At 38.2% G+C, this 20,630-nt stretch overlaps 2 protein-coding genes and 1 pseudogene across 2 annotated transcripts; all 3 read left to right on the top strand.

Annotated features, from left to right (window-relative positions):
- Positions 1-605: 605 nt before the first annotated feature.
- Positions 606-8,340, top strand: rprd1b (regulation of nuclear pre-mRNA domain containing 1B). The gene is made up of 7 exons (XM_032571222.1): positions 606-1,283; positions 3,818-3,947; positions 4,742-4,875; positions 4,997-5,115; positions 5,223-5,349; positions 5,991-6,166; positions 6,361-8,340. The coding sequence occupies exons 1-7, from the start codon at positions 1,133-1,135 to the stop codon at positions 6,508-6,510; spliced, it is 987 nt and encodes a 328-aa protein (XP_032427113.1). The 5' UTR covers positions 606-1,132; the 3' UTR covers positions 6,511-8,340.
- Positions 8,341-9,667: 1,327 nt separating this feature from the next.
- On the top strand, positions 9,668-15,369 carry LOC116726407 (kelch-like protein 10). Its single transcript, XM_032573118.1, is given in 7 exon segments — positions 9,668-9,786; positions 10,019-10,505; positions 11,174-11,791; positions 13,366-13,515; positions 15,007-15,051; positions 15,053-15,130; positions 15,133-15,369. Coding segments are annotated over 7 exon segments (1,734 nt in total).
- Positions 15,370-17,475: 2,106 nt separating this feature from the next.
- Positions 17,476-19,314, top strand: LOC116727515 (DELTA-sagatoxin-Srs1a-like; annotated as a pseudogene).
- Positions 19,315-20,630: the final 1,316 nt, after the last annotated feature.

Raw genomic sequence — 20,630 nt, 5'->3', positions numbered from 1 at the left:
TTCTAATTGTAGCCTTTAAACAATATTTTCTTCAAACATGACAAGATTGGGTGGATTTTTGTTTCTTATTTTAAGATTGGGTCAGTGTTACATTCTCTTTCTTAGTTAAAGAACAAAGTACAACAAGTATTCAAAGAACAGCATATAAAATTTGTAATAACAGCAGCCAGGAGTTATTACAACGTCATAAATTAAAGCTATAAGCTGAGTGTTTTAAATGCCTTGCAGTTTCTTCAATGAGATAGTAATTGAAAGTAGTTCAGTAGGTCAATTTTAAGTCAAAAAGTAAGGATTATTTTCTATTGAATTTACATTTGTGAATAAAAAAAATACTTTGCTGAAAAATACAATCAAATTAATTAAAAAAATAATTATTTTCTTCTTTTCTTGAATAATTGTGAAAACCAAGGACAATGTTATCCCAACGTAAAACAAAATCTTTATATATATTATCGATTATAAACCGACAGACATCTCCCAAAACGTTTCGGTATGAATGGAAAGCCAGAAGAGGCGAATAACAGTTTCAGGATCAGAACCCTGATGAGTGTTACGGTCCCATCAGGTTGCTGCTAGGTTCCGACCGGTGACGTCTATTGCCTGCGACGCACATGACGGGGTGAAAGTGCAAGTTGCCATTTTTTCGAGCCATTTTTTACATGAGTTTATGCGACCAAAGGCAGAGTGTGAGTTTTTACCCGGTCTTTTGCTATTGTTCGTTTTACGGCGATGTGCTAGAAATATTGTAGAGGAACGTTTTAGAAACGCGGGTTTGTTTTACACCGGGTTTGCTCGGCGCTTCACTTCTCTGCAGATAGCTGCTTAGCTGTTAGCTAACGTTAGCGCCTCCTGTAAACAAACACAACTGTCTACAAAGGCACAGCAGCTTCCTCCTGCTGGTTTTCCTCACCGTATTTCTCTTTAATTTAGTCATTTAAGAGCGGCAACAACGTTGGAAACATAGCTCTCTGTTCAGAGCACAAAGCTCTGATGCCGATTACCTGCGAGTTAAGCTGCGCAACTTCAGTTTTGATGACTGTGCGAGCTCCTTCAAAATAGCTCGGAGCTCAGTTGCTTTGGAGCAGGTCGGGGTCAGTTTATACTGGGAGCGGGAACAGAAGAAGCGGTCGGCATGTCGTCCTTCTCCGAGTCGGCCCTGGAGAAGAAGCTGACGGAGCTGAGCAGCTCCCAGCAGAGCGTCCAGACTCTGTCTCTGTGGATCATCCACCACCGCAAACACTCGGGCCTCATCGTCAAAGTGTGGCACCGGGAGCTGAAGAAGGGTGAGACGGGCACACACACTGCTGCTTATATTTCTGTAGCTTTAGGTACACTTTTAAGTAGATTTTGAGGTTGATGGTAGCTTTGGATGTCGTGATTTACAAGGTTGTGTCTTGTTAACCAGAGGTTTTGTAAATTAGATTTTCTTAAACTTGACCTAATGCAAATCAGAGAAATCAGCTTACTAGTTGTATGCCTGAATATTCCTTGATTTTTTTTTTTTTTTTTAAATATTAGGTCATGTCAGATAAAACAGTTCTGTTTGGGTTTTAGGTAGTACATCTGCAATAATGCTACATACCTTTAATTTTTTAGATGACAAATTGTACAGTTCTCCTTGGGATGCTAAAAACTCATGTTATTGTGTTTTAAACTGTCTGGTGTGTCAGTTTCACATAGAATAACCATGTTATGTAGAGATCAAATTACACATATGGTTTCTATTAATTAGGCGATGTCAGGAGGCAGTTGGTCACATTAGTATTTATTAAGGGTAACAACGTTAACAAAGGGGTCATTACTCATACCTCCCACACTTTTAAGTTTTTTATTTTTATTATATTGAACTCTAAGTGGGCTGCACAGTGGCGCAGTTGGTAGAGCTGTTGCCTTGCAGCAAGAAGGTCCTGGGTTCGATTCCCGGCCTGGGGTCTTTCTGCATGGAGTTTGCATGTTCTCCCTGTGCATGCGTGGGTTCTCTCCGGGTACTCCAGCTTCCTCCCACAGTCCAAAAACAGGTTAATTGGTCTCTAAATTCTCCCTAGGTGTGAGTGAGTGTGTGCATGGTTGTTTGCCTTGCGACAAACTGGCGACCTGTCCAGGGTGAATCCCGCCTCTCGCCCGGAACGTTAGCTGGAGAAAGGCACCAGCACCTCTCCCGACCCCACCAGGGACAAGGATATACAGAAAATGGATGGATGGATGAACTCTATGTATAATTTTAATTCAACTCCATCTCTCAGAAAAAAAAAAGAGTTTGTGGTTGCAAGGTGAGGAAGTGTATAAAAGCTGAATTGCAAGGCATTACATGTGCGAATATATGCACGGTCTTTAAGTTTGAATTGAAAAAAGAAAGTAATTGAGGCATCGTTTGACATTCCAATTAAATATGTGATGTTACATATAATCCTTGTGATTTTTTTTTCAAAAAGTTGTCAACTGTGCCACATTAAGAGATCAAGTCCCCCCCACCCCATTTTTATTTTTAAAAGTTTTTGTGACTTTAGTAGCCTTTATTCAACAGCCTCTGTATTTAATGCACCTGCTCTACCACTGAGCCATGTGGCACCCAGAATCAGGTTTATATATTATCTTTAGTTCTGAAGGTTCCTGACTGAGCTACAAAATAACTTGCATTATTATAATTCCTCTTGGTATGCCCATAACATACAGTAAAATTAGACAAATTGGACAAACACTGACGGCCCTAAATTAGATTCAGATGATTTAGATGCTTGTGCATAGAAAGCTGAAGCAGAACGAGTTACGTACAAAGTAATAGAAGAGATTGAGGATGCTGAAGAAAGATAAAGGTGAGTTCATTACACTTTTTTGCTCAAAATTCTTCATAGATAATGAGATTTTTGTCTGCTCAGTTCTGCCTATTTTGAGCTCTAGGTGATGGGCCTGGCTTCTGAAATTGCTAGGTAACAGGCTGGGCTTCGCTCAGGTTGCTAGGTAACAGGCTGGGCTTCGCTAGGTGAGGGCCAGTGCCTGGTGATTTCAAAGGTTTTTTAGTGACTCATTTTCCAGACTCTAAAATACAATAAGTTATTGCCAAAAACCAGGGGACGTGTTTTTTTTTTAAGCGCTTGGCCTGTTTTACGAAGTAGTAGAGGCCAAAATGGAAGTACAAAAAAATGTGTGTAATAGCTTCTTGTTTAATAATTTGTTTGTGACAAGTAATTGTAACTTTGCAATATTCAACAACTGTGTGATTTCACATTGCTATGCATCGTAACAATTTTAAAAGAAAAGCATATTTCTTAAAAGCAAAGTGTAAAAACCTTGTCAATATCCAGACAATTGAAATTTATGCCTGTATTGTGACATGTTGCTATTTTTGTGGCTTTCTCTTTAATTTTTTTAAAGTAAAATTTTGGTATCCAGGCAATATTTAATGTAGTTTTAATCCTAATGCAGATGTTTTTATCTTTGTTGTCATTTTATGTGATTGTTGCTCCGTTGGGAATGAACCATGAACCCTGCAATGTCAGTTCCTGCTTTACCCGAGTGTTGCAACAGGTGGTTATTTGTACATGTAGTGTTTTTATGAAACTGGTGAGACCCACAGCATGGACAGAGAGCATGAAAACTCCAGAACGGTCCAGGCCAGGGATTTAATTGCTGGGCAGATAAGACACTAAAAGTTATTTTTATGAAGAAAAACAAGCATTAGTGACCACACAAATCACTCTCCTTCAGTAATCAAACAAACAAACAATGAGATGACATGTTATTAATTGGTATCAAGAGACTTTTCCTCGTTGATTAGAAAACGGGCTGTTTTAAATATATTTCCCTGTGTGTTTTCTAGCTAAAAGCAACAGGAAGTTGACATTCCTGTATCTGGCAAATGACGTCATCCAAAATAGCAAGAAGAAAGGACCCGAGTTCACCAAAGACTTTGAGTCTGTCCTTGTGGACGCCTGCTCCCATGTAGCAAGGTACGTTTTCAACAAGTCATCTGTATGTTTTCTAAAAACATACTCTGCTTTCAGTTTCCTTAGTGTGAACAGTGATAAGTCAGAGGCTTTATATAACTATGGATGATAAACATTTTAGGTTGGATCATTTGGAAATAATCACTCCACTCTTTGCTGTTGAACTGGGACTGACTGCAAATGATTTTAATTTTAGCATCTTTCTAAAATTTACTCACATATACTGAAGTAGAATATTCTGTATACAATATTGTGAAACCAGATTTGAAAGCTGTTTTGCCATCCAAATGAAAGATTGAGTTAGTTTTAATTACTTCTTGTACTTTTTATGATAATTCTGCTGTAGTTTCTTTGTTATTGTTTGTATTGATGGTTTTTCCTCTTGTCTTTATTGACAGAATTAGTTTGTTTTTAGCAGGACAAATTGAGCGTTGTTCAGGAACAGCAGATGAAAAACAACCTTTTGGCTAATTCTGGCACATTTATAGCAATGTCAGTTAATATGCATTGTCCCTATTAAATAAATAAACAAAATAAATTAACGAAAATCAATAAGGTTTTTTATCACAAATTAAGCTTAGCACTGACATAAACCTGCATGCAGTCCAGGTTTATGCCTTGATGTCTCACGCTTAAATGTAGTTTGTTCCCTTTGTTCGAACTCTATAAGTGGAATAAACTCGAAAAACATTTCAAATATAGCTTCTTAATGTTTTTTGTAGACATAAGTTGAAAAACACTTGTTGTTTGTAAAGCTTGTTGTTATTCCATTTGGCTGTTTTCTTGCCTCTCTGCAGTGAAGTGGATGACGGCTGTAAAAAGCAAATGGAGAGGCTGCTGAACATCTGGAAGGAGAGGAATCTCTACAGAGGTGATTTCATTCAGCAGCTCAAACTGGCCATAGAGGACTCCAGCAGCCCCAGACCCTCAGGTTTGATCATTTAATAATGACATAATTGCTTCATAGTTATGTTTATATAGAGCCACCCTCACTACGTTTATATATGCATATAATCTAATGCACATTTCTGCTCTGTGTCATTTATCTGCAGAAGAGAAAAAGGCTGTAAAACGAAGTTATCAGAAGATCCAGGAGGATGAAGAGGATGACGACGATGACTACAGAAACCACACATCTCCCCGCAACTCGGATTCCTCGGCGAATCAGCTGGTACGAACGCTGGCATCACACAGTAACGGCATCAGATAACGCTTCTGATCTTTCTTTTTTTTTTTTCCTGATTTGTCCCTTGTGTTTTCGATCATTAACACTTTCAGACAGAGGAGCTGGTGAAAGCTCTGCAGGACTTGGAGAACGCCGCATCAGGCGACGCAGCGGTGCGCCAGAAGATCGCCTCACTTCCACAGGAAGTTCAGGATGTTTCCCTCCTAGAGAAGATTACTGGTATAATTTGACAAACTATTTTTTATTTATTTATATATATTTAAATCGGGTTTATTTACATTATAGAACAGAGTATTAGGGTTGTACTTTGAAAAAAAATTTAATAAAATTACAAGAATAAAGTCAAATAAGATATAACACCTTTATTCTCGAAATTTTATGTTTTTCAATTTTCTTAGCTCCATTGTAATTTTACAATGGAGCTGAATGTTGTGACTGAAATTTAGTGGCAAAAGTGGCGAGTTTTTTTTTTTTTTTTCTTTCTAAGGTTTAGTTAGTGAGATTTAAGCCAAAGGTGGCAAATGCAAGACAAATGAGTATGAAAATTTGGACAGCAAGTGCTTAAACAATTAGTTGATGCATGTGGTGTTTTGAATTAATTGCAAAAAATAAAAATAAATAAGTAAATGTAATTGAATAAAAATAATTTAAATTGGTTAATTATTGATGTTGTTGGATTGGAGTAAATATTGTATGGCGTTTGACCAATTCATGCTGAGGAATAAAGGGCGAAATCTACTAATCAAATAAACGTTTAGAGAATAAGAGATGGGTAAAAAATAGTTTAGCATTGCTTAAACTGAAATGAACTCTGTGAAAGATATTCTGCAAAGTCAACAACAGCTTTACCTCCTATTCAGACAAGGAGGCGGCGGACAAGCTGTCAAAAACGGTGGACGAGGCGTGTTTGCTGCTGGCGGAGTACAACGGACGGCTGGCAGCAGAGCTGGAAGACCGCAGGCAGCTCGCCCGTATGCTGACTGAATATATCAGCAGCCAGAAGGAGGCGCTAGTGGAAAGGGAGAAAAAGCTGGAGGTAAAGCACAACATCTATTTTAAAAAAATCTGTTTTCTTCTATTCTATTTTAAAATTCTGCCGTGTTTAGATTCTTGATTTGCCGCAAACGTTTTGGACGGTTTACATTCCCGGAAATATTTTTATTTCTCATGAAAGAAAACCTTTTGAGGCGCCGCTAGTAAACGCTGGTCCCCACTCTTCTTCTGCTGCAGGAGTACAAACAGAAACTGGCGCGAGTGACTCAGGTGAGAAAGGAGCTCAAGTCCCACATCCAGAGCCTCCCGGATCTGTCACTGCTGCCCAACGTCACCGGCGGCTTGGCTCCCCTCCCCTCCGCCGGAGACCTCTTCTCCACCGACTGAGAGCTGCCAGGCTGAACAGACTCCTGCAACGTCCCTCCTCAGCCGACCTCAGCCCCGTGTTTGAGTAACAAGGACGCTCCTGGCTTTGCCTCCAACACTGGCGGCACATGTTCTCCCAGACGAGCAGCTATGTCCACCCGCTAAACTCAACTGGACTAGAAGACAATGAGAAGAGAAGCAGAGGAGAACCAGAGACTCTGCCCGAAAGGAGTCTCTGCCACCAGCCCGGAAGTTTGTGTTCCTGATTGTTTTTATTTTCTTTTAAACGGTGAAAGGTTGTTTCAGTTAAAGCCTCATCACATGTGATGCGTTTCCCCAATTGGTCTAGGTTATGGCTGCAGGCTGAAGAGGATAACATTCGTTAGTTTTATTTTGTTTTTTTGTTTTTCTTGCCTTTTGGTTGGAGGCTTTTTTTTTTTTTATCAACGCTCAGCCAGATAAGCAGTTTGGTGCGTGAAAAGATCATGTTGGGCTCAGCAGGGGTGGATTTTTGTTTTCTCACCTGTTACATCACATCGTAAGTTTAGTAACACTTTTAAGTCCGCTTAAACCAGATGTGTTGAGTAAAAGCATCCAGATAGAAATGAACAAATTAAAAGATGAATTCTAGTCTTCTGGTTTTTCACAAAAACAAAAACAGTGTCCAACCCAAAAGTATTCTTTTTTTGTGTGTTTTTAGGTTTAGAAATCCGATCAATCTGATTAAGTTCATTGATGTGTTAGATTTGAGTTTTGCTAAAACAAGCTGGACTGAGAAAATATTACAAAGTTTTCTTTCAAAGAATCTGTTTTGTGTGTGCTTGTGTGTAAACGATACCTGGGAAATGCTAAAACCTAAAAATACAGTATCTTCTGAAAGGAAACAAAGGCCTTATGTTGCGTGTTTAGAGTTTGGAAATACGGGGGAAAAAAATAAATTTCACTTATCGAAACTGAGCAGAGGAGCTTAAAATTCGTCTGACTGGGAAATAACCTTTAGGACCATTTCAGCTTTTTTGTTTTGTTTTAATCCTCAGCCGTACAGAATTTCTGAGCCTCGAAGGCCTAAAACAAATACCAAAATATTTCCCTTTGGATGAGAGTCCCTTTTTTATGTTTTATTAGATATTTTTTTTAGAGGAATAAGAGAGAATTCATGTCTTGGTGTAGGGATGAAGAGAGGGATGCTGGGATAGGTGGCGATGAGGAGCAACTGGATTTGGTATTGAAATTAAGCCCAGAATGAAATTTTGCTCTGATTTTATTTATTCCGTTTGGTGTGATTATCTTTAATTGTTCTCTGTGACGGCTACTATATGTGGCTATCTTTGAGGGGTCATCCACAGCCAGAAAAAAAAACACACACAGACGTCTTTGACTTTTCATCATAGACAATAAATTAGTCGATGCTTTCTGAGGAACATGACGGCTCCCGCTAACGGAGAGGAAACCATTTTTTTACAAAAAAGGGGTTTGGAAAAGCTGTGAAAGTGAGAAATGTTTACTGAACTCTGAGCAGAGTCTCCTGGCTGTTTCAGAAGCACAAATATATATATATATTTTTTTTTAAAAAAAGGAGAAAGTTAAGGTGAACAGCTTCATTTGTTTCCAGACCAAAGTCATAAACATGTCTTTGGCTTTAAAAAAAAACAACAACTTTAAACTACTGTACACCAGAAAGGATCCTGGTAACATTTTACCCCCCAATTTTCTAAACTTGATAGTATTTAAATATTTTCCTACCATCCGGCTGTTGTGTTTCTCTCTAATGCTAGTCCTGAAAGGAGACGTGGTTTTTCTCTAAGGAAAGTGATTCAGTGGATGCCAATAAAGTGGAACCATTTGAACAAATCCTGTGGTGTATTTTAATTTAATGACTGCATTCAGACGAAAAACAGGCTGTGAAGGCTTGTGACTAGGCACAAGTTTTTACACAGTATGATAACCATCAGCTTTTAGTTTTTATATTTAATTAGGTTCACTGATCTATGCCTGTTGCTGTGTTAGTTTTATTTACAAATACATATTTTGATTGGAAGATTCCCACTTTGTGTTATATCGTAACAGAAATACGAGTTGGTATTGTTTGCAGTGTTTGTTCAGCAAACATAAAATTGGTTTCATGTGGTTTTCATACATGTATTACCACTGCAATAGGTAAGTGTGGATAAAGTAATAATAACAATAATAGTAGTAGTAATAATAATACCGGTACATTTTATTTAGAATGCCTTTCCATCATGAAATCTGAAAGGGCTACAAAGAGCTTAAAACAAAACCACTAAATGGATAAAAAAATATGAAGAGTAAAGGTTAAAGTAAACATCTAGGAAAATTAGATGTTTACATTTTGCTAAGAAGACTCTTCTTAAAGCAGTCAATGGACTGTGGTGCCCTCAAAGAGTCACGGAGGGCAGAACAGAAGATCTCATTATCCTCAGTTTGAATGGGTGGAGAGGAGCTAAAGCTGCACTATGTAACTTTCATAAAGAATATGTTTTTTTTATTTATTTATTGTACATATTTGTTAAAACTGTCACCAAATCATGACAGATAATCTGAAAAGATTAATCTCCCCCAATCCCTCCTTGCCGTCATCGGTGGCCATGCTAGCTAGCATTAGCATTAGCATTCACAACAAGAAATCTGCTGGCGGGGAAAGGGGGCCAAAAAGGGGAGGAGTCAGATGGGGGAGGAGCTGCAGTTAAGACCCGCCCATTGCTTCTAATTGGTTGTTTCTAGTTGGCACCGGGTGCACTGGAAGAAAGCAGAGGAAATTGATTTTTTCACAGATTATCTGTCTCATGACATACTGTCAAGACATAACAATTTCAATAATAAAGTTTTTTTAAAAATAAATGTTACATACTGCAGCTTTAAGTAGTAGGTTGGTAGGATATCTACTTTCCCAGCTAATTGATATGATATTATCTAAAATGAAATCATTTATATGGCCGATTTTTAACATAACTAATCTAATACAGACAGCTGGATTTATCCTTGGAATGGTTACCTTTGGAATTCTCATGACTAGTTCATGTGACGTCACAGAAATTGAAATGACAGACCCTGTGAGAGTTCTGAAATTCTCACAGCCTTTTGTTTCTGCAGGAAATCAGTCCACGAGTGAGGAGAGTAGAAAGGTCTTTAATCCTAGGGAGCAAATATTGGTTAAAACATGTCACTGCATAACAAGCTCTGCATGAGGCAGCAGCTTTGTGACACAGTGATCAGAGTGGATGGCGGTGAATTCTATGTACACAAGGTCGTCTTGTGCAAATGTAGCCCATATTTCAGGTAAGCTCTTAGCAGGAGATATGGCAGAATTGACATTAAAAAGTTAAATAGGGCGGCTTGTTAAGAAACAGAGAGTAGTAAGAGAAACAAGCCTAATAGAGATAAGAAGAACATTTAATAATAAACTGTGATTATCCTGATTTTTGGATTCAGCATGCGCTACATGATCTGGAAATATGTGAGTGTTCATTTTCAGTCCAATGACTATTTGTTTTGTTGTGTTTCTTCACAGAGCTCTGTTTAGCCACTGGTCAACACCAGACTGTGTGACCTTTGACATCCCTGGAATGTCAACCAGCTTAATGTGTCTTATTATCGAGTTTGCCTACACAGGCAATGTTCTTCTGACAGGACAAAATGCACTGGACCTCTTCGTAGTAGCAGACCGTTACAATATGACTGGCCTTTTACAAGCCTGTAGTGATTATTTAGAAAAGCAGCTGAACCCACAGAACTGTCTCAGCATCTGGTTGCTAACAGATACGTTCTACCACCCAGAACTGAGAGAGAAGTCCGAACTATACACTCTGAGTCATTTCAAAGAAGTTGTTGACACCTGCGCAGATTTCCTTCAGCTCTCTGCACAACAGCTAGTTCAAATCATTGAAAGTGACTTGCTCATTGTAAAGCAGGAGAAGACGGTATACAAAGCCATCCTCAAATGGCTCGCCCATGCGCCCAAGGAACGGAAAACTTACAGCTCATTACTTTTTTCTAAGGTGAGTGTGGTGGGCATATATGTATATATCTAGATCTAGATCTAGATCTAGATATACTGTATATACAGTATATACAGTATATCTATATCTATATCTATATAGATCTAGATATATCTATATACATGTACATAGATCTAGATATATCTATATATATATAGATATATCTAGATCTATATAGATATAGATATAGATATATATAGATCTATGTAGATATAGATATATATAGATCTATGTACATGTATATAGATATATCTAGATCTATATAGATATATAGGCAGTTACCTAAATTAACTTGGTAAATTAATTAATTTAATTTAATAAAATAAAACTAAAATAATATATATATATTTATTTATTTTATAAAGCATCTACACACACACACGTATATATACACATGCACACATAGACACACATAGAGAGACAGACAGAGAGAGATTGATTGATTTTGGGTTAGGTTAAGGACTATTAATGTCATGGTGAGACGATGTCCTCGATTCTGAATTAGCTACACATTTTGGCTGAAAAGAAAAATAGATTGAAGCCATTTCGTGAAAGTGAACTAGAAAAGGTTCGCATTTTCTTTTGTACTAGCTAAGTCTGTGGCAAGCACTGGAAAGGCCATGCTTTACGCAATGTTAGCCAACTCATGTATTTGTGTCTCTCTGCAGATCAGACTGGCTTGGATGTCTCCAAAGTACCTCATAGAACATGTGAATGAAAGTGAATTGGTGAAAACAAATCCAGAATGTCGAGCTATGCTCTTCCAGACATTGAACCCCATCCTGGACCACATGTCAAGGACCAGCCACAGGTCTTTTGCCTACCCATCTTTAGCAATCCCACGGGTGCCGCCCGCTCTCCTGTTGGCCATAGGAGGCTGGACTGATGGCAGCCCTACCAGTTTAATTGAAGCCTACGATGCTCGCAGTGATCGCTGGATAGATGTGGCCTATACCACAGAAACCATCCGGGCTTATCATGGCGCTGTCTTCTACAATGGATCAATTTACTGTGTTGGTGGTTTTGACAGTATTGAGCAGTTCAGCGCTGTGCATAGACTTGACCTGACCTCGCACAACTGGGAAGAAGTGTCACCGATGCATGTCAGTCGGTGCTTTGTCAGTGTGACAGTGATGAATGACTACATATATGCTTTAGGAGGTTACAATGGACAGGAACGGCTAAACACTGCTGAACGCTATGACCCAAAATGCAACCAGTGGACTATTATTTCTTCCATGCATGAGCAGAGGAGTGATGCCAGTTGTGCAACCCTTTATAGTAGAGTAGGTGGCACTAATTTATGTTAATTTATAATTATCTACTAATTTATTTTGTTTTGTTTATGACTAGCACAGAGAAAACAGCAGAGATTTATTTGGTAAACGTTGGGTAATTCAGACTGTTTGTATCACATTATTGCCAACATGAGCAATAGTGGAATATGTCATATTATACACTCTTTGGTCCAGCACTCATCTTGTTCGAATCTCATATAAAGAATAGGAATTTCTTTGCATTTATAGGTAGTTTCTCATAACATAGGATGGAAGTCACAAGCAGGGTAACTCAAAGTTCAACCCTGGAACCACTTCTATTCAATATCTAGCTCAGGTTATAACAGGAAATAAGATTAGCTATCATAACTATGCAGATGATACACAGCTCTATATTACCATGTCAACAGGTAACTCTAAACCCATCCAGGCACTGAACATATGCCTAAGAAATCAATGTGTAGATATGCCATAACTTTCTCCAGCTGAGCAGAAACAAAACTGAAGTCAACAGCTTTAGACCTAAAGAGGAACGTTCAAGAGTCAGGATGAAGCTTCAGTTATTACAGATAGAAACCAGCGAGAAGGCAGAAAATCTGGGTGTGGTGATGAACGCCGACCTGAACCTTTAGAGCCACATGAAGACAGTTACAAAGTTGGCCTTCTATCACCTGAAGAATATTATATTATCCTCCTACTATTTCTTGTCATCTTCTTTGTCGTTTTTGCCAGTAGTAACATCTGGCTGTTGATCACGACTTGTGTGATGCGAATAAAAGTGTTACCTTTACAGTTTTGCAAAATACATCTATTTGGATAGGGTCTGAAAACCCCCCACATCCCATTGCAAAGTAATCTTAGTGAGAAACCTTTTGGTTTTTTTCGAACATGGTGTGTTTCTGTTGAGCAAATTTACTGAAACCAGGAAGATAGAGCACATCATTCCAGTTCCACTGGCTTCTCTGTAGGTCAGAGGATAGACTGCAAAATACTTTTGTTAGTTTATAAATCACTAAATGGCTTTGCACCAAAAAACATTAATGACCAGTTGTTGTTATATCAACCTTACAGACCTCTAAGGTCTTCTGGTTCTGGTCTGCTCTGGTTCCCGAGAGCCAGAACCAAACATGGCATTCAGCAGTATTCAGTTTCTGTGTACCACAAATCTGGAACAAACTCCCAGAAAACTTCAAATCAGCTGAAACACTGAGTTTACACTTTAAATCTAGACCAAACACCCACCTGTTTAGAGTTGCCTTTGAACCATAATCACTGCAACATTGACCAACATATTTGATGTGTATTGATAATTTTAATGACTGGCACTTGACAAAATGTAATGTTTGTTACTGGTCTCACAATTGGTTACTGGTGTTTTTATGATGTAAAGCATATTAAGCTGCCTTATTGCTGACATGTGTGATACAAATAAACTTGATTAATTATTGAGTAATTTCTCATTTTTAATAAAGGGAAATGGAAAATTTCTGAACTGCTAGACGTCAGTCTAGAAAAACACAAGAAATTTCAGAGGGCAGGTTGATAATTTTAACCAAACACCATTTATTTTCCACTTTCTCTAGGTGTACATTTGTGGCGGCTTCAACGGGATACAGTGTCTATCCACAGCCGAATGTTACAACCCAGACGAAGACCAGTGGACCCTGATTCCCAACATGAGCAGCAGGCGTAGTGGGGTCGGCGTTGCTGCCTATGCTAACTACATCTTTGCAGTGAGTACAGTGGAGCAGAAACAAAAGCACTGAGCTCAGCAGAAATATCAAACTTTGGTAAGCACGTTTGCACTTTCTTGTTTTTAGCTGACAGGAGTGGTGCCTAGTTTTCTGTCACCCATCTGCTTCAAGGTTTAACAAGGTGTGCATTCAGATATGGTATTCCATGTACCTTGGTTGGCGTTGCACAAATAATGACTTGGGCAAACCCTTCCTTCTACCGGCCCCAAACCAATCATCTAAATTCTTGAACTAGCTAAAATGAAGTGAAGTCTCACAGAAATTACATAAAAATATTTCCCTATTTTCAGCAGCAGGCATGGGTTGCCAACTCCCCACTTGACTGGAAGTGCTTAAAACAGTTTGAAGCCTCCTTCAAATTACCTATTTTTGTCTGATGCTTGTAAACCATCCCTGTCTCATGCCACTCTGGGCAGTTGCCCAAACGGCTCATATCAAAAACTGAGCTGGTTGTTTATGCCTTTCTTCCCTCTTAAACCTGTTGGTCCAGTGTCCTCTGAATCTCAGACACCAAGCTGCTTCTCACTGGATTTTTTTCCTTGTTTTTTTGAGCCATTTTCTATTAATTGTGGAAAGAGTTTTGTGTGGAAATTCCAGTAGATCAGCAGTTGCTAAAATACTGAAACCTGACTTAGAAGAAACCTTCAAACTCCATTAAATGCACTTTCTTATCCTTAATTTGAACTTCAGCTGCTCTTTTCTTTTTAAAACCAAAGTGAGATGCATGAATGCCTTGATTTGCTGCCATATGATTGGTTGATATGTGTGAGCAAGAGATTGAAGTGTTGTATCAAAGTGTTGAGCTATTGAGTGCAAGTTAGAAAACCAGGTATTGAACTTATCTGCAACAGAAATTCTCAATGACAGCATTTGCTGCTCCAAAGCATTGATATTTCATACTTTTATGTATATGTTATATTTGTTGTTGACTCTTATATATGCATAAGATACCCAAAAACCCTCAGTCGATACTTCCTTTTGATGATGTACTCCAGATACATTATTTCTCCTTTAGTCTGAAAGATAATGTCGATCTAATTTATGTAAACAACAAGCAGATCTCTATCTTTAGTGGGAGGATCAATTTTTCACTTCAACTCAGTGTATTCATAAACTGTCAAGTTGTAAGACTTTTCCTTATTAATATCTAAAAAATAACAACAGAAGGTAATACTACAAAGTCTCAACTATCTTTACACTTGAAATAAATACACATTTAGACAAGTTTTAAATTGATTAACACTTTCAGCTTTCTTTATTTTTACTAAAATGATTAAAAAAACATCACCAGATGTGCTATTCTCTTTTGAACAGCCTAAAAAGACATTTGTTGACTCTGACCCAACTTTTTCAGACTTATCACAGAAAAAAAAAAAAAAAATCAATTTAACTGTTTATTTTGACAAAACCAGTTGTCCACTTGGGTTTTGCAACATCGTAACCATATCCCTATCAAATATTCTACTCTAGGTTGGGGGCTTTGATGGCGTGTCACGTTTGAACACTACAGAGGCCTTACAATCCCTCCACCAACGCCTGGTGCAGTGTGCCCAGCATGCCAAACGCCCGCAGTAATTTTGGCATTCTCCGTGATGAACTGACAACCTGTTTGTCGCGGGAGGCTTCGGTGGCATCACCACCATCCCTAATGTCGAGTTTTATGACATCAAGACCAACATATGGCTAAGTGCCAACGACATGAAGACGTCCCGCAGTGCACTGAGCTGCTGTGTGGTTAACGGGCTCAGCAACATGGCTAAATATGCTGCCGCTCTTAACTCTATGCAGCGCCAACATTTACCTACCGAAGAGGAAGATGAGATGGAGCAATAAAATCTATCCACCTGAAATATTCTTTCAAATAAATTTCTCTGCATAAAGCCATTATGCTTTTGTGTTTGTTGTTGAGGGCATAGTTTGTGTAAGGGTTTGTTTGAAACTGAAAGCGAAAACTGACAGCATGACCTAATTTTATTTATTTTTTTTGTCTACTAAAGAGGCATGTGTTAAGCCCCACGTGGTTATTTGAAATATGGAAAAAATATACTAAGAGTAAGTGAGGTTGTGGGATCTTACCTACTGAGTGAGTGCGTGTAATTCAGTCTGAACACTGAGTTACTGTACATGCCCTTGATCCCAGTACACATGCATTATTCAAACTGGGACTGTATCAGAAGCAACGTAATTCAAAGAAGTGAACGGTCTTTATGTTTCATAAAATCAATTAAATTTCTCATTTTTAGACCTATAGTAAAAGGTATTTTTCTTTAAAACACAAACATATAAAGTGAGATAAAGAACAATGTAGGAGCAGCTTCAGCATCAGAAAACTGTTTACAGTGTGACTATGTGAACCACAAGCAGATTAAATGGAAAATTGTGGGTACAAACAACCAAAATTCACAATGCTTTGTGAATTTCTGTTGTGGGCCATTTCCTTTGCCTTTATTGTTAATCTGAAGAAAATAAATTTAACTATAGTTTGACTAAATTGCTTCTGGAACATGATTCAGATCATATATTCTTTTCACAACAGGCTAAATGAATGTGGTCTACCAGTTTTTGGTTTGAAAACCTGCAAGAGAAATCTTTAATTGCACAAAAGGTTGAAAACGTTGTAATAATCATTCTTAGTTTTCTTGTAGGCTAAGTAATAAATAATAAATAATTTTTATACCTTGTATTTTTGTCATTTTGAGATTGTTTCTAAGAAAGACACTGAACTGAACTTTTCTAGCCAAGGTTAACGTTTGTAATTTATTTCTGTATTAACTGAAAAGCTGTCGTGTTGCACGTTGGCCTCTTAAAAAGCTTATCCAGGATGCTCAGTCTCAAATTTGCACAGCTCTAAAATAAACTATACATTTACAAGGATGTCCAGGTTTAGTTTAGTTTACTGCAAAATGTTTCTCCCTCATATGTGTTCAAGTAGTTGATTACTCTTTACTGTTTTGTTTTTTTGTTTGGCCTGTGAATAATGCCAGTTTCTGACTTTTCCCAAGTCTTTCTGTATGGACTTTGACTTCTGTCCAGTTCATGAGCCTTTAACTGGTCACTAACTGGTCTCTCCCAGCTTGATATCAGTCTGTTGACTAAACTCTAAGCGTTCGGGTGGGAATTTCCACTGTTTCCCAAGATTTCGTCTTGTCAGCCACAAAGTGAGAACTGTCATTTTAGTAGTTTGTTGCAGGCAAATGTTTTTATGGAGAGTTCTTACGTATTTCTATGTAACCAATTGTGAGTATTTACAGTGATACCAGAGTCAAGTTAATACTAACTCACTGGCTCATTTATCAAGAACCAGTGTGTTAAAAGTTTACAAATTCTGATTAACAGAAGTCCAACAATGTGATAGTCTTATGGTTGAAAGGTCAAGCTCTCAACTGAGCTACTGAAAATCAGCCAATCCCAATCATTTTCTACAACTTTACTCTTTGGGACATAGAAACTTATGCGTTTAAACAAAGCAGAACTCGGACCGAAGCAAAGCATGCTGTGATTGAATCACTCTCCAACTCAGTGTGGTAATTTGAGGGTCACACGTAGAAAAGGACTGAAGATACCAAGCATGAGAGTTAAAGGTCCTGATTAGTGGAGTCAATAAGAGCTCACTTGTGACTGAGCTGACGCGGTGCGATTTCACATTCAGGCTAAAACCAGGACACCCGACCTATTCTCGTCCAATCATCCGGCTGTCTTTGCAACAAGCGGATCGACTGAAGGTAAGCAAAGCTATGCATCAGAATTGTTTCAGATGGTGAAATTGTTGACGTGTTTTCAGCTGTAATTTGATGTAATTAAATCGATTCCAAAAACTTACTGGATGAATACTTTTTTCCCAACCCGCTGGTTATTTTGTTTGTAGATTTTAAAAATCCATCTTTATCAATCTAATGTTTTTATGTTTGTTTTTTTTTTGTCTGCATGTCACAGCCCCAGTCTGGTCACCTTCCACCTACCTCAACACAATGCCTCGCCGTCGCTGCTCCGTTGAGATCAGGAACAATACAAACTCCTACACTCTTTCCAACCCAAGGTGATGCATTGCTCTTATAACTCCCTTTTTCGTCAAGTAAACCTGTTTAGGCTTAATTTCTATTAGTTCAACAAGGCAATCCACTACGACTGAAATGTCTGGAGCAGGGATTCTGCAACCCCAGGCCTCGAGGGCCAGGCATTTTCAACTTTCAGATCTGTTTCTGCTTCAACACACCTGAGTGAAGTCATTAGCAGGACTCTGAAGAACTTAATGAGGAGCTAATTCAGTCGTTTGATTCAGCTGTGTTGGACCAGGGATCCGTCTGAAAGGTTCTGGACTGGTGACCTCTGGACGTTGCTGACCTCCTGCTCCAGAAGGAAATAAAGAAATTTGTTTATATTATGAAATCGTCTAGCTTTTGTTAGAGGGTGTTTTTTTCTTTAAAAAAAACGTGCACTGCTGTTTGAACAATTTCCACAATGCAGCTTACAAACTATAATTAAATTAGGCGATTTCATAAAAAAATGTTGGAGTCACTTCAGACAAGCTAAGGAATTTTAAAGTCTGCCAATTTGTGACGTGGAAGACGTTTAGATAATGCCTCTTTTAGTGTACTTTAATATACATTAATAGAGGCATTAACTTTAAATGTGGGTACGACAGTGAAGTCTTAAGAGGTTTGTCAAAATGTTTCTGTCCTGGACTGGGCAGACACCCAATCAATAATGAATATTGATGTAAACAATAGTCATAATTTTAGAAGACGTTTGCCTGTTTGTGAATGGCTCCAGTGATCTCATAACACACCAGCTCATCACTGCAGAAAAGTGATGAAACGGCTTCAGATAAGATAAAACCTTACCTAAAGCGAGAATTTGTCTTACATTGCAGATTCCTGACATTTTCTTAAGTAAATGTTTTATTTTTTTTGTTCTTTTCTCTATAGATTTTTATAAACCCTGTAAGCTATCTTTACGAGAACAACAAGATAAATACAAATAAATCTGCTTTTCTATGTCTCCATTTTTCAGGGTCTACACTGTGAGCGGCTTCTGCCAGGTCCCTTTCCCTCCGATGGTCGGTCCCTGCTCTGCCGTCAAGGCTCGCTTCAACAAGACGACAGGGCCTGGCGAGCGGCGCTGTTGGGGTTTTCACTTTCGACCTTTTCAATGCCGAGCTGAACGACTACAACCACATCATGGCCGTCATGTTCTCCGTGCCCTATGACAGAATCCTTTTTTCCAACTGGCTTGCTGTGGGAATCTTTAATAAAGGTAGAAAATGCGACCACAGCCTTTATTACAAGATGTACAATAGAGGTGAGAGTGACTTTGTTAGAGGAAAGGCTGACGAGCCTGGCCTTTTTTACGAGGGTGACTACGTTATTCTCAGTGCCTCCATGACAGACTCGGGCGAAGCCGTCCTGACAGTGGAGATCAGTGACACTGGATTGTATTAAGTATTTGATCTGATAACTTACTATATAATGTGATCACCTGTATTCCTGACAAATGAATGAATCACTGATAGAGCTGAAAGCGGTGCTTCGAGTTAAGAGCAAATATCTGCTGAGGCTCATTTGTCACATTAAATCCTTTTTCTCAGGTTTTAAACGTACCATCCATTAAGCCCACATTTCTGTAATTATTTTTATATTTGTCTGATGTAACACTTTTAAACTCTATATAACTTCTACCATCCTACAGTCACCTTCATCTTTCCTGTTTATATGGATGTGGGAAAACTATTATCAAAGAAAACTCTGCAGAAACTCATTTTGGACTATCGAGTGTTCCTCATTTCACACCACAGGCTGAAATGCACAAAAGTTCTTGTGATTCTGATTGTATGAATTTTTAATTCATAATTCTCCCCAAGAGTATAAAGTCATTCTTCTGAATAATAATAATAATAATAATAATAATAATAATAATAATAATTTAAAAAATCAGAATATTATCTGGTTACTGTTTATTTGAGGTTTCTAACAAGTTCTAATAATTAAGAATTTATAAATGAGATGTGTAAATGAGATTGAGCTTTTTTCCTCAAATACAACAAAACACCATGATAGTATACTTACTCTGCTGAAAGGCAGCTCTTTACGTTCACGTTAAGCTTCACAACACAAATCGACCTCTCTAGGTCTACCTCAGGTAGAAACACTGGTGTCGATGTGGAACTTATTTGTTTTCATGTTCCACATCCAGAGACTGAAATGATCTCAAGCTCAGTCATCTCTGAACATAAATGTTTATATGTTTACACAAAGTTTAGGCCTGACATTTGACAGGGCCGTTTTGATACACGAAGATTTGATTTGATTTCAAACTATTTCACTGTAGCGCTGGCTGAATGCTTAACACTCCAGCAGGAGTTCAGCCACCATCTGCCTCCATTAGGATGGTGATAGTCTCATGTTTTCATTATGATGTGCAAGGTTAGCTTTTGAATTCACATAGAGCTTTGTGTGTAGGTCAGACAGTCCAGTTTTAATATCTGCAAGATGTTTACTAAGCCTTATAATGACAAGTAGCAATTCCATGAGAAATATGTCATTCTCCATACTGGACTGTTAGTTGTGCAGGTGAGAAAAGTTAAATTATGTACTTCTCAGTGATGTGCGGTCATGGAAAAATAATATATAAGGATAAAATAATTTATATTGCTCTTTTCACCTTGTGGTTTGTACTATGAAGTATTTATTTTTCATTTAGCTTAACCAATTTTGATTATTTTTTCTTCAAAATCTCTGAATTATTGCATTTCCCCATTCAAATGCTCGGGAGCGAAGTTAGGTGAGGCAGCAGTGAGCTGAGCCTCACCTGGGATTGATCAACCTCTCGCAAACTGCACTGAATGCCATTCCATGAGAGCATGCTCCTCCTGTTTGTACATCGCCAATAAAATGGTTAAAAATATTTAATATATGAATTAATTTTCCATAACTTAGCTTATTTATGTAATGTACAGTGTTTTTTTTTGTCACCAACTGTGTGTGTAACGTGTTTGTGTGCCTGAGGAGCGATCAGAAACGACAGAGAACATATTCCAGGTGATGCAGGCAGTTCTCTTGCCTCATGGCAGGGGGCGCTCATGATCCCAGACATTGTTT

The sequence above is a fragment of the Xiphophorus hellerii genome, chromosome 1, assembly GCF_003331165.1.
Source record: "Xiphophorus hellerii strain 12219 chromosome 1, Xiphophorus_hellerii-4.1, whole genome shotgun sequence".
Classification (NCBI taxonomy): Eukaryota; Metazoa; Chordata; class Actinopteri; order Cyprinodontiformes; family Poeciliidae; genus Xiphophorus; species Xiphophorus hellerii.
The sequence above is the reverse complement of the archived record's forward strand: the minus strand, read 5'-3'. Positions and strand labels throughout refer to the sequence as shown.